Source organism: Colletotrichum abscissum (genome assembly GCF_030869225.1).
Source record: "Colletotrichum abscissum strain IMI 504890 chromosome Unknown Scaffold_37.1, whole genome shotgun sequence".
Lineage (NCBI taxonomy): Eukaryota > Fungi > Ascomycota > Sordariomycetes > Glomerellales > Glomerellaceae > Colletotrichum > Colletotrichum abscissum.
This window is the reverse complement of record NW_026850287.1, coordinates 251,804-264,780: the sequence shown is the minus strand read 5'-3', so window position 1 is coordinate 264,780 and position 12,977 is coordinate 251,804. Positions and strand designations below refer to the sequence as shown.

The following is a 12,977-nucleotide window of genomic DNA, read 5'->3' as shown; positions in this document are numbered from 1 at the left end:
GGTACGAATACAGTGGGCAGTCGACCCCCACCTCTAAAGGGTCCAGGTCTTTTCCGGCCCCGGCGAGCTGTAGATCCGCTCAAGCCGCGCCCGTTGAATCAAAATGGCCCGTGCACCAGTCTGTTGGTGCTGCTCTGAATTGACCACTGAACGCCCGACGTAAACTCAGATATTCTCATGATCAACTATTGACAAAATCTAGCCTCAGCTCCTTAACGATCCTTGACCAGCCCGCATCCTTCATTTCAAGGGCCACTACCCTGCGCCGCAAGTTTTCGAAGAAAGTGTACCTTCTCATGCCCTCTGATGAACATTTAAGCATCTCATCATGGCTTCCCTGAGAGCGGCGCGTTGCGCCATCACACCCGGCCTGCGCCAATCCATCGGTTTCTCATTAGCAAGGCCACTTACCGCCTCTCTTCGCCCACACCTTGTCTCGAGGACGGCACGATCACCTCAACGAGAAATCGGTGCCAGAAACTTTAGTCTAGGCGGGCTCGTCAACAGCAGCGTCGAAGCTACCTCGCAAGTAGTTGTTTCGCTGCACTCGATGAACGCGACGGGAAATTGGACAGGCACCATCGTGTTCTCGGCCTTGCTCATCTCTCTGTGCAGAGCACCGCTTCAATACTACGCCAGACGCGTCGTTGAAAGACAGGGAGAAATCGCACCATTTATGGCCGCCTGGAGTCACGTAATTCGTGGGACCCGTCTCTCAAGGGCCATACAACTAGCCAAGGTTCGGAAACGAATGCTGAAAGAGCTAGGGGCCCAGAATTGGAAGACTTGGGCCCCAGCACTCGGCCTGCCCATATGGTATCTCATGTCTGAATCTCTGAGGCGTCTTTGTGGTGCAAACAGCGGACTTCTATCCTTGCTCACTGGCAACTACAAGAACCAGGAGGTTTCAGCCGGTGTCGCCTCGACCTCCGTTACGGAACAGGCATCAGCAGCAGCTTCTTCGTCTGCCGATGCTGTATCTAGCAACCTGGATTCACTAAGCTATGTTGCGGAAGGCATGGCAAATGGTGGCGTGCTATGGTTTACCGACCTCACGGTAGCCGATCCAACAATATTGTTGCCTGCTATGCTGATGGGCACTCTGGGCTGGTTAACGATGCCTAGAGGCGAAATGAGGAAGTATGTATTCAACCTCTCAACATCTGAGCAGAATGTGCCTCCGGGTCTGAGATGGCGAATTCGCCTCCAAAGAGGTCTACTTCTCACGGCAATCTTGATTCCCGCACTTTGTATCAAATTGCCAGCAGGCATATTTGTCTACTGGATTTCTTCAATGATCTTCTCCCAGATCTCTGTCAAGATTATGGATAAAGTACGCGGCAAACACGACCCTTGGAAGCCATCCCCTCATTACGAGCGCTTCCACTTGCGGGGGTTGTAGTCTTGGGGAGAAAAGCCATGGCAATGATAGAGAAAGAAGACACGCTGTCCCAGATTGTATCCTTAGCTGTACTTGGGCGCCTGATGTACAATATTCGCGAAACGCCACCACAACGCCAATGTAGAAACAGCAATCAAATAAAGAAACCCCCAATACCCCCATGACGTGCTAGTCCAATACAATTGCGAGAATGATGATGGTGAGGATGACTGCCAGGATGAGCATCAGACAACACCCCTTGTTGCGAGCCGCCTTCTGGTGTCTCGCCGCTTGGCGGAGCTCTATTTGAGCGCCCCGGGTATCGTCCCGCACGTCTTCCACGTTATCCGCGATGGAAGTAAGCTGCTCGCCTTGCTCGGTCACAATCTGAGCCACCTGCCTGAACAACACATTGAGATCGCCGACACCCTGCTCAATATTTCGGATCTCCTCTTCACGCTCGACAATGAGCGCTTCCTGGAAGTCCACTTCGTCCTGTGATGCGAGGCGGCTGACCTCCTGCTGCTGTTGAAGCTCGAGACGCTCCTCGGATCCAGCCGCCGCATCAGCTCCCTCGCCTTCGGTCGCTGCGCGCGCAGCTGTGACGGACGCTCGTTGTTTCTCAAGTGCTTTGCGCTGGATGTCTTGGAACTCTTGCAGGACGTTTTGGAAGTCGGTCGAGATTCTGGATTGATCGTACTTTTGTTGTTTCTATGCGCACGGTTCATTAGTATACGGCTTTGCGCAAGTAGTCTGTGGAGTACGAACCGTCAGATCGTCCCACGTCTGGAGCTTCTTGACGCCATCTCCAATCTCCTTGCACAGATCGCGGGTCTTCTCGAGGTGGTCGTGAACTCGTTCTCTGACACGGGGAGTATCGCGCTTCGTTCCAAGAATGTTGACGTCAGTAGTCAGCTGCTGGATATTGCGCCGCAGGTTGAAGATCTTGTTGGTCAACTGGGACTGAAGCTGCTTGAACTCGGGATCATCGGTGTATCCGCCTTGACGACCCGATCGGCCGGCTTCGAGCGAAGATAACTGGTCGTACGACATGATTGCAATTTCGAGGGCAAAGTATTCACAAATGAATCGGACTAAAGGAACGGCGCCGTTGTGATTCACGGATGTGTTTATTTGGCCAGTATGTATCAGTCAGGATGTCTGTGGACGATAGACTCGTAATGATGGTCAGGAACCTGCATGTCGTCGTCGGCTGTGGCTGGAACACTACGTAAGGGCGCCACCTTCCGTCCAATCAGCTCCTGTTCGCAATAGTGGTGCCTGATTGTGTTATCTCCACGTGATACATGTGGCTCAGTCCGCGTGCCGGGCGGGTCCCCTGGACCTCAAGCAAGCTCAAGTGGGAGCTGCGTGTTGTTGTACTGGAGATTTTTCCATTATTTACTTCCAGATCCTGGCTCCGGCACAAGTCCCAGTGCAGCCTCGCCAAACCTCAGCCTCCCAAACATTCGGTCTCGATGACCATGCACCTTCAGCATGGCACCGGCAACAGTCAGAAGGGCTCCGTATAAGGACTTTCTGCAGCCTGCGCTGCACAGGCGATTTTCCTCTACCGCTACTATTCTGCTTGCTATTTCTTATTTGCAAGCCATCCTCCTCTCGGGTTGGAGCTCTTGTGAGTAATGAACGTTGAAGATGCATGCTTGCGAAGCTTTGCAACTAACTAGCCTCTCGTAGACTTTTGGTCCTGGTTCCCCATTGGCCCCGCGGGCTTTCGAACACTGTTCCTCTTCACCTGCGGTCTCTCGATCTTGATCCTGCGCATTGCCCAGTACCACGTCGGCGCCCGCGCCTCCAACTCGACCTTCCACGCGTTCGCGCAATTCTTTTTTAGCATTCATACTCTCGAGGCTTTCCTCTTCTACGGTTTTTCGAGCGCGCTATTCAGTCATGTTTACCTCTGGGCCCTGCCGGAGAGCGCCAACTTGGGATGGGTCACATACTATAGTGGGGACCGCGCCCGCGTGAACGAGAGAACGTTGATCTTCTTCTGCTACATGGCCGTCAGCGCCGCTGTTCAGTCGATTTTCCACTTCTACCAAGACCAAGACAAGCTCATCATCGATGTCGCGCGGTCTGAGGGAGGCGAAGTCAAGGTTTCTGGGGATGCTTCGCTGAATAAGGTCTTGGGCGAAGTCCCTGCGATCCTTATCCAGTCTGGCGTCAGAAGTATCAGCACCACTATTGTCGCCGGAGTGGTATACTTCATGGCATTGCGATCGTTCTTCTGGGGCTGGGCTTTGTTCTTCTTGCGACCTTTCTATAACCTTCCGAAAACCAACATGCTTCCGCCTCAGTGGCCCGGAGACATCTACTTGATGTTCCGATGCGCGGTTGCTGGCTTCCTGATCACCGCCATCTGGAAGACAGCCAATCATGCGTTTTCGACGTTCATGGTTAAGGCGCCTCTCAAGAACGGCAAGCCTCTCACGAGTGAATCCAAGGATCCAAACGGCAGTCTTCTGAATGGTCTTAAGAGCAAGAAGGACTCCGTTCGGGTAAGTGTACAATCAGGCAGCATACACCGATCCTCAAGCTAACACTGACAGTGCTTTGCCCTCTGGGAATTGGCATACATTGCTCGTAACGAAGAAGGCAGACGCAAGGCCATCTTCATGGATATCGACCGTAAAGATGGTTCTACGTGGTCTCAGATATTCATTTACTGCCTGACTACCATCAAGAGTATCGAACAAAGAATCGATCAGTACGGAAAGCCCGCGGCTGTGCCGGCTGCCCCAGCGCCAACTGCGGAAGTCCGAGCTCGGTCTTCAGCGCCATTGAAGGAGGACCCTATTTTCACTAGCAAGCCCGCGAACAAGACGATGCGCGGCGAGCTGGAAAAGGCCCTCACCCAGGTGGGAAGCCACCCCGGCCATTCACCAGTGTCGCAGCTGAGCCCTATCGCGAAGAAGACGCTGCGCGGGGCGCGTGACAAGGTTCTGAGCAAGGAGCAGCAAGAGGCGCTGTCTTCTCCTCAACTGATGAACCAGTTCCAGACATGGGCGCTGAAGGTTATTGGCAACGAGTACGTTGGCTGGATATTCCGCCAGGAGTTCCGCAACCGCCTCACCGCCGTTATCCTCGGAACGCCGTACTCAGAACTGAGCCAGTACGTCAACGCTGTTGATGTGCTCAGCTTGTTGGCCGTTCACAGTCTCAATGATGATAACTACGGCAGGGTACAAAAGGATGTTCCTACCATCATCCGCACCTTTACAACCGTCATCACCAAGATTGAGGCATTCAAGGACAGCTTTCCCGTTCACTGGACCGATATTGAGAAGGATAGAACTGCGCCCGAGGTGGAAGCAGTGATTGCAGCCTTGAAGACGGGCTTGGCCCAAGTGATTGCGGAGTTTGAACGATACAGCAGCGACTTGAGGTTGACTCGCACGGATATCAGACTGGCCAAGGAGGCGGCAGCCCAACAAATACTTCCCACGAGTGAAGTCAGATCCCAAGGACCCGAGATGCAGCAAGCCCGCTAGTCACAGGCTTTGGCATATGTGGTGTCACGGTACAACCGTACTTTGTGAGGGGCGTTTGGTAGGCAAAACAGGCACGCATAACGGCATAACGACGTGTATCATAGTCAGATTTCACGAGGCAGTGAAACATTGCAGCAACATCATGGTTTTATCAACAGAAGGGCTGATTGACGGTCTCATCACATGTTAAGTGAGGCGCACAAACCGGCCTTGCCTGCGTCAGCTCATCGGTTTGAGCTAGTCGAGAGCAATGATACGAGACGATTGGATGCCCGCGACTGGGTACTGGCGCACGTGTAAGACAGCAGACGCTACCTTTTCTTAGTCATGGGGCTTATGCCTTTCCCAAGGCCAACGCGGCGTCACGGCAGGTAAAAAATAGGTTCCTCCATTCCGAAGACTCCCCTCTCTTCCCATTCCGTCCCATCCCATTGTGCATCTGTCTTTGAGCGCCTGGAATGTAGAAAAGTTAGTGCCCGTTGCCGCCTTCCCGCTGGTGCCGCTAAACCGGATTTTGGATTAGAGCATAGAAAGCCCACCTAAAAATCAGCAGGGGTCCGCATGGAGGAACCCCCACCTGAGCTTTGTTGCTTTGTGGCCGGGAAGGCACTGCTAAAACAAAATGAAAGCCCCCCAACCAACCTCTCGCTTCCCCCGTCCGTCATCTTCTTCGTCGTCACCTTCACGCATCTGCGTGCGCAACCTCCACCTTTTTCTTGTCTACTTACATATTCACCAACCTCCATTCTCTCCCTCCACCGTACTATACCCTTTTCTCCCCTATGTAATGTCTAGACTTCACACTGGCTCTTCTTAGCCTAGCTACAGCTACATTCTCCCTCGTCGCATAGGCTTCTTTCTTCCGCCCAGCCATGCTTTTCCAGTTTGCTCCATTACCTCATGCACTGGCCCGTCGGTCCATGATCCTCAACCAGCATTCTCGTCGCTTCCCGGGTTGAATCCTCAACGCTGGGAAACCCTTTCGAATCGCCCCCGATGTTCTCCCCACGAGCGATATTCCGTTTTATCTATGGAAGTTTCTACTTCGTCCTATGCTTCCTCCTCGCCCTTCTCCTCCTCGTCACCCCCGGCGACACCATCTACCAGGCCTATTCGAACAACCAGCCATATAACATATGGATCATTGCCGCCGCTCTGGTCCTCACCACTTTAATCGTATCCTTCATCTACGCGACGCGACTGTATCTCAACAAGACGATCCTCGCATCAATACCGAAGCCATGGGTTCCTATTGAGAAGGGCGACGTGAACAAGAAGGTTCACGAAATGATCACAGCCGACCTGAAGCGCAGCGCAGCCATTGCCTACGACGCAAGGCCGCGCATTGAGACGAATTTGTTGGGTGGCGATATGGAGGAGGTACTGGTCGAAAAGCAGAACTCTGGCGGTAGCGCGGCAAGGAAACGCTTTCAGCTACCGACCTTGAAAAAGCCGGCAACAACAGAAAAGGAGACTGGCATTGCGCTACCTCCTCGAAGACCGGTTTGGGGCGAGATCGAACACTACGGCTGGTCATCGCCCAACTCACTAGACCTCCCGGATCTACAGTACAGCACCGTCCTCTCCGAGCTCCCGAATCTCATCGAAGCAAAGGCCCTGACACTGGCGCCTCCCGATCCGACCTCTTTCAGTCAACCACCGATGCTCGATGCCGATGCGGTGGCCTTGCTGCAGCGCCCGTTACCCATGAGTCTGCGCGACTACCTTGGCCACCTTGCTGAGCTGGGGGTAATCTCGCTTAATGCGACGACCGCCGATTTCCTCTCCACCTACGAACATGCGCGCTTCTCTACGCGGGCTATTTCGAACGCCCAATTTCGCGAATTGATGCATTTGTTTGCTGCGATACTGCGCGGCATGCGACCGCTAGATCCGGCAGTCCTCGGTCCCTTGGACGAGCCCAGCGAAGGCTCAGAAAGCGACATCGACAATGATGCGCCCATGGCCACAAATCCTACCACTCCACGCAGCTTATCCCGGTCTGCGACACAGAGCACACAAGGCTCTTATACTAGGAGAGCGCCGACCGTCAACGCGCGCAACTCCTCTGCAAATACGTGGGCTCAATATCGCACCGCGCCGGCTACCCCGCTGGGTACATTACGAGGAGCCATATCGAGATCCTCCAGCATGAATAGCTTCGCCCAGACTCGGCCGGCGTATGGTCCGAATCATTCGTCATCTAGTGTCAGTTTGCGGTCGAGGGCATCAGGAAGTTCCGCTTCGGGCTCCGTCATTAGACTCGCGACGCGGACGGACTCGACTGATCTGCCCTACATCCTCTCTCTGCGGGAGACCAGGGCCTCGTGAGCTGGACCGACACAAAATATTAACGACTGAATGACTATGGGCACTGCATGATATCCACGGCGTTTTGGTGTGAAGGGGGGCTCAAAGGGCCGGCTCAATTTCTTTGTTGTATTATCTAATGTTAATCGCATGCATATAACTTTACTCTGTTCCTTTGAAGAGGTCCCACCACCCAAAGCAATGTTCCACCATGCGTCAGCCAATGAACGTTGTTCTCCAACCCGTGACATCTGCACCTCGATCTGACGTCGTGTAGATCGATTCGCATGCAGGTATTTCCAAGTCGGCGGGGTTCGGGAAGAGGTAGAGGCGCGCTTTGACAGGGTCGTCGCCTGTAGCAACCCGTGGTGGTGGCTTTTTGGGGGTTGAACTAGACTTTGGGTCTATCTTAGGTAGTGTGGGAAAATCTCCGAGGAATGGTAAGGTTTGATTCGAATTGAAGGGATCGAGAAGGCGTGTACGGGAGGAAACGTATCGAATAGGAAAATAGAGAGATGAAAGGTCAATCTGGGAAGGTTCGAGGCGGGAGGGGAATGGCATCCAATTAGTACTTTCCCGTCTGCGCGGCCCTGCTGGGGGCGCCTGACGGGATGGTACTTGGGGGGTAGGAATGTTGACACACCCCTGGCTGGCTGCAACCATTTGACGGGCTGGCGCAGCGGCGCAGCCAATGGAGTTTGGCGACGTGGGAGGTATATGTACCGGTAGGTGTACGAAACAGGTTGCAAGTACCAACCACACTGCGAGGTAGTGGTGCGATACACATAAGCTTAGATAACATTGTGTGATGAGCACAAGGACTGTCGGGAAAGCTGCCTGCCACGAAACTTTGCCGGCCCGGTACCGTTCTCCAGTTATTTGGCTCTCCGAATCCGAAGCAACAGGGCCGTAAATGGCACGTGCTTTCGGACAGGGCGGTGCGTTTCTGGGGCCGGGGTCCGCCCAATCGGTGTAAGCTGCGGCTGGCAAGGCTTGTCCAAGGCCCCCTGGTCGGATCCGAGTACAGGCGTGTGTACTAGGTACCGTAAGTAGTGGTTTGCAGTCTAGTGGTTGGTCGAGGTCTGGCCAGCGCACTTGTCAGTTTGTTTCTCCTCATGCCAGAAGTATGTGCACGCACTTGGCGGGTTGTCATAGACATGCGTGTTCTTAAAACACCCAAGATCTAAGAGGTATTCACGAATTCTTCACCGCATCTCATCCCTTGAGGGTGGACATTATGTCCTCGATGTTGCGAGCTGCTTCGGCACGATGCTTTGCCATGGACTTATCCGCCGAGGTGGAATTGTCAGAGAGCATGGTTTTGGGGCCGTTGTTGTCGCTGAGGAAGGACTGGATTCGGCTTTGTCGAAGCTGCTGCTCTTGCAGGATTTGAGCTTCAGTTTGGGGGGAAGGGGTGTCCCTTGAGGAAAGAAAACGTTAGCTTCGCTGGGAAGAGGAGACCGATAGAGAAAGTAGGAGCTTTTGAGTAGGTGTGTGAAGTGGGATAGGGTGGATAATATACCCATTGACAGTAGCTCGGTTTGAGGCGGCGTACATACTGGCAATGTACTGATGTAGGTACTAGGGTGCACAGTGTGTTGGATGTGACAACAATGTATTGGGAAAGAATGCCCCGTGGGCAACAGCAAATGCAAAGATGATCGAAACACGGATTCAAAATGTGTGAAGATGTGAGTTCCCGACTGTAGAACGCCGGGACATTCATCATACTTATGTAAATTCGAAGTTGGCCGTAGTTGGAGATGAGAAAGATTCGAGACTGCGGCGATTTACCGTGCTTGAAGTCAACATACCCTTGTCAATTCTGCTGGGGCATTTTGTTGATTATCTAAGAAGCAGCAGTACTTCCTCGTTCGTATCAAGCAAATACTACAGTTTGGTATGATGGGTAAGTTTAACCTCCTGGCTGTGTACTGTGTAGTTGAAGGGCCGTGAACCACTAGCGACGAAGGTATAATTTGCCAATGGGGAGCCAACCTTATGCAGGGATTCCATATCCGTACGTTAGCGCAATATGTACGGATAGCACGGTTGTGCATTCTAGCGCACGGGGGCGGGGTTGGGGGGGGGGGGGTGGCAGCAGTGTACGGATACTTATGGCTTCCCGCAACGCGGACGAGGAGCGGAGGCTCCAGGTGACGGGCCTGGGGATTTGACAGCCTGAATTCGAAAGTGATTGTGGTCAGTTGTGATGTGCGGTTAGTGGAGAAGGGCCTGGAGTTGGGCAGCATCGGGATCGGAGCCAGGGAGAGAAAACACCCGCCTGTCAGCCCTCAGGTCTGGACGCAACAGAAAGGATTGCTTATCACGTGCGTCTTGGCGTATCTTGCTGCACAGGTTGCGTCCTTCAAACTGAGGCATTCAAAAGCAGTAGAGATAGGCAGCTACCAGCAAGCGCCGCCACCAGACATAACCTCACACACGGTCACAGTTTTGCGCGCTGACAACCTGGCCAAAAGAGACTAAGTGCAGCCTTCACCTACGTTCTATCAGCATTGAAATCACTACCTCGATGAGTCAAGCGTGGTTTTGAGCACAGTGTGATAACCTTGTCGCATACGTACCATGCCGGGCGGTTTCCTTTCCAAGCCCGATACATTTCCAGATGGTTGTTTCCGCCAGAAAAGCCGGGGAAACAACCACCATCTGAGAGCATACTAAGCGTAAAGTTCTGCAGATTCTGTGTTGCTATGAAATGAACACCAGCGCTGAATGGAAATTTAAACGATCATGCAAACGTTGCCGTCCCCTACTAGGTCTGGTGCGACCATCGCAAGACTCGTGGAGTCTTCGTTATACTGAAGTGTCTAGTTCAAATCGCCAGCATCCTCGTCAATGGCGCAGATGCGATGGTCACAAAGCAAGTATGATGAACCATCAGAAGACCCGAAATTTCAGTCGGCACTAAGTTTTCTCAGAGGAGAAGCAGATGCCTGTCATATCATGTCCAACCGTCATTAAAGTAGGGCAAGTTGCACGTTAACGTGCGGCATGTCGCGATCGGGACTGGAAAACAACGAATCGAAGCCACAACAACCTGAGCGGCGCTAGGAGGAGGAGAGCAGGTAATACTGCGTAGACCAGGCCATTAAGTTGGGCCAGCCGTTTCCACCTTTGAGGGAGTCTCCGAGAATCCCTCACATCTGACTTACATTGACTGGTGTGTTTGGCCAGATATTGCCCCATGAACTTGGGCAATCAAGAAAGTATGATCGCGTCCCGGCCGCCCCTCTTCTCGAGTCCATGGCTTGAAGGTGCCTCAGTCGTCCTTAAGTACATAGACACTGGTGCACTACCTAAAAATAAGGTGTCTCCTGCGCGGGTTCCACCGTTCCGCCCCGCATCTGAACCCAAGGGGAGCTATGGCCCGGCCTAGGTGGTGAAATTTCGGACGGAGTGGATCCTGGAACGGTGCGCGGCGGGGCTGGAATCTCCTGGGGTGCCGAATTTGCATTACTTATCTTACCTACCCTACCTACCTTTGACACTGTAGTACATACTGAGTAGGTTGTCGTTTGGGGCAATCCTCATCGGTCAACCACAGATATCCATCTTAGGTAAGGTAACTTTATTGGTCGGATACCTCCAGTATGGTGAAGACCCCGGGTTGCTGCTTGGGTCACTTAGCCAAGACCGAAACTCGACCGGGCGCTATTCTTCCTGCGGGCCTCGTGGGATATCTCGTATTATGTATCAGGAAATACTAACATTGAATCTGCGTGCACGAAGTGAGGTGCTCATCCAGTCTTTGGTGTGGGTTCACGAGACTCGAGGGCGGGAAAGAAAGTTGATGGCAATGCAGCGAGGACCTACAAAGATCAACGGTGAAGGAAAAGAAGAAGTTGCCTAGCGATCATTGTAGTAAGTGTTACCCCTCGGCGTTAAAAGCATCTGCGCTAAAATACCATTATTTAAGTATTTAGCTAGATACCTTAAGTACCCTTTCCTCCGTCCCTCATGGACATTCGTCATTTCTCGGTGTGATCCTTCAACCGACTCGAAAATTAGCGAGCTAAGCTGTTCGGAAAGGTACCCAGGCACAGGTACCCGCACTGCAAACACTTCTCCACTTTCTCGGCACCGAATCCCTCTCCACTCCGCATCCGACCCGGCGTCATGGGTCCGGAATGTTGAAAGAAGGACTTTCCAGAAGTAGGGTGGTATCGATACGCGACGGGACGTGTCCCAGGCTACCCAGAACACCTACCGACCTCTACTCAGTTGAGCACCTCAACCATAAGCGTTAGATTAGCATATTCTTCTTTCTGGTCTATTCAGGCAGGTCACGCACTTACTTACATGTAATCTTTGGAATCTCACATCCACAATTCATTGCCCAAGTTTCGTTGCACCCGGCCCTCATTGATCCAGATACGAGATTATGGCCATGATTCTGTCGCGTTTATCTGTGTAGTGTTTTTTCGTAGACGCCTTGGAGGTATTCATCATATGAGGCAGCATCGGGTTGGGGTATTCACTATCCCCCGAGAATAGACGAAGTCGTTCTCTTCCAAGATGCAATCTCTCTTCGGCGTCGGTGTCCTTGCGGCACGGGGGTGAATCGCCATTACGGAAGACTAAGTCAGCTTGGTTCAGTAACGAATATGAGACAGCTCAAGGACGAGTTCAGATAAATTAATGGAAAAGGAGGTGTCTACCCATGGATAATGGACTTATTGGAGTTTGCAGTCATCGTTGTTTCGATCCCCGACAACTTCGACAGCAAAATCCCTTTCGAATGCTGGGTGACGAGAGAAGGACTTCCGGTAATTTCAAAACCTTGGAAAGTGATGAAAGTCAAAGGGAATATTTCAAGAAGGATGGCTCCGGAATTAGAGATATTTGTACTGTTTAATACTTTTCTGAGTGCCAGTATGAGACGAGGTGGTTTTCAAGTTTCCCTTCGCGGCATGTCAACTTGATTTCGGCGAGCATCGAAAAGACGGAGTGCAGCCCGTGGCCCCGATGGCGATGGAAGGCTCAAGTACGTACCTCTTCGGTAGGGGCTCAGAGCAGCTTACTTTAGGTACCTTACCTAGGTTGTCTGGTACAATAAAGCGTCCCAAGAACCCCATCCTTCGTCCTTTCCTGCGGGTATGGCCCTCAGGATGTCTCCATCCGGGCGCCGTAATCATTGGTATACAAGATCGTGATCCAGTCAGTATAGTGTATAATGCTGTCTACGAGGGGCTACTAAATCTCAGAGCATCATCAATGCTTGTAAGTTTCCCTTGCTGGTCTACTTCGTTCCCATTGAATACCTAAACTACTGTCGTGGTTCTAGACGACTCGGGAGGTATGGTAGTGCTGCGCTCCTGCTGGTTTGTTGACGACATAGTTGCTGCGTAACGTCCCGCGCCCATTGACTGGTTGTTGGCTTGGGCTTTATCCTGTATCAATCTACAAGAACAGAATTGGGTTCTTCAGTCGCAGGATCCTGGAACGGTAAAACGGAAAATATACATTCTGATACGTCGTCCACCAAGAAGAAATACATAGAGAAAAAGGGCAGATTTAGCAGACCGGGACCAACCGTTGATCAGCGAAGGGACCTAAGCACGTGGAGCACGTGCTGCGGTGCCTGGCACCACAGGCAAGGACAAGGCACCCAGGCCACCATTCACCTAACCCGCCCACCATCGTAACCTCACAATCTGTGCGGTTGGAACAGTGCCGGTACCTAAGGTACTCTACCAACCACGATCGGTGCCCTAACGGACAAGACCTTAAATAAGGTACCTTAGGTACGGAGC

The 12,977-nt window shown here is 52.5% G+C and overlaps 6 protein-coding genes across 6 annotated transcripts; 3 read left to right on the top strand and 3 right to left on the bottom strand.

Moving 5' to 3' along the window:
• Window positions 1-328: 328 nt before the first annotated feature.
• Window positions 329-1,402, top strand: CABS01_12382 (uncharacterized protein; the record flags this gene model as incomplete). Its single annotated transcript, XM_060545736.1, has 1 exon — window positions 329-1,402. The coding sequence occupies one exon, from the start codon at window positions 329-331 to the stop codon at window positions 1,400-1,402; it is 1,074 nt and encodes a 357-aa protein (XP_060396593.1).
• A 168-nt stretch (window positions 1,403-1,570) lies between these two features.
• On the bottom strand, window positions 1,571-2,434 carry CABS01_12381 (SNARE domain-containing protein; the record flags this gene model as incomplete). Its single annotated transcript, XM_060545735.1, has 2 exons — window positions 1,571-2,092; window positions 2,150-2,434. 2 exons carry the CDS (start codon window positions 2,432-2,434, stop codon window positions 1,571-1,573), a joined length of 807 nt encoding a protein of 268 aa, XP_060396592.1.
• A 358-nt stretch (window positions 2,435-2,792) lies between these two features.
• Window positions 2,793-4,893, top strand: CABS01_12380 (nucleoporin protein Ndc1-Nup; the record flags this gene model as incomplete). Its single annotated transcript, XM_060545734.1, has 3 exons — window positions 2,793-3,017; window positions 3,070-3,900; window positions 3,952-4,893. Coding segments are annotated over 3 exons (1,998 nt in total), but the record flags the coding sequence as incomplete, so codon positions are not given.
• Window positions 4,894-5,889: 996 nt separating this feature from the next.
• On the top strand, window positions 5,890-7,224 carry CABS01_12379 (sucrase/ferredoxin domain-containing protein; the record flags this gene model as incomplete). Its single annotated transcript, XM_060545733.1, has 1 exon — window positions 5,890-7,224. One exon carries the CDS (start codon window positions 5,890-5,892, stop codon window positions 7,222-7,224), a length of 1,335 nt encoding a protein of 444 aa, XP_060396590.1.
• A 1,194-nt stretch (window positions 7,225-8,418) lies between these two features.
• Window positions 8,419-8,760, bottom strand: CABS01_12378 (uncharacterized protein; the record flags this gene model as incomplete). The annotated part of the gene is made up of 2 exons (XM_060545732.1): window positions 8,419-8,623; window positions 8,726-8,760. The coding sequence occupies 2 exons, from the start codon at window positions 8,758-8,760 to the stop codon at window positions 8,419-8,421; spliced, it is 240 nt and encodes a 79-aa protein (XP_060396589.1).
• Window positions 8,761-11,583: 2,823 nt separating this feature from the next.
• On the bottom strand, window positions 11,584-11,917 carry CABS01_12377 (uncharacterized protein; the record flags this gene model as incomplete). The annotated part of the gene is made up of 2 exons (XM_060545731.1): window positions 11,584-11,791; window positions 11,883-11,917. The coding sequence occupies 2 exons, from the start codon at window positions 11,915-11,917 to the stop codon at window positions 11,584-11,586; spliced, it is 243 nt and encodes an 80-aa protein (XP_060396588.1).
• Between the last annotated feature and the right edge of the window lie 1,060 nt (window positions 11,918-12,977).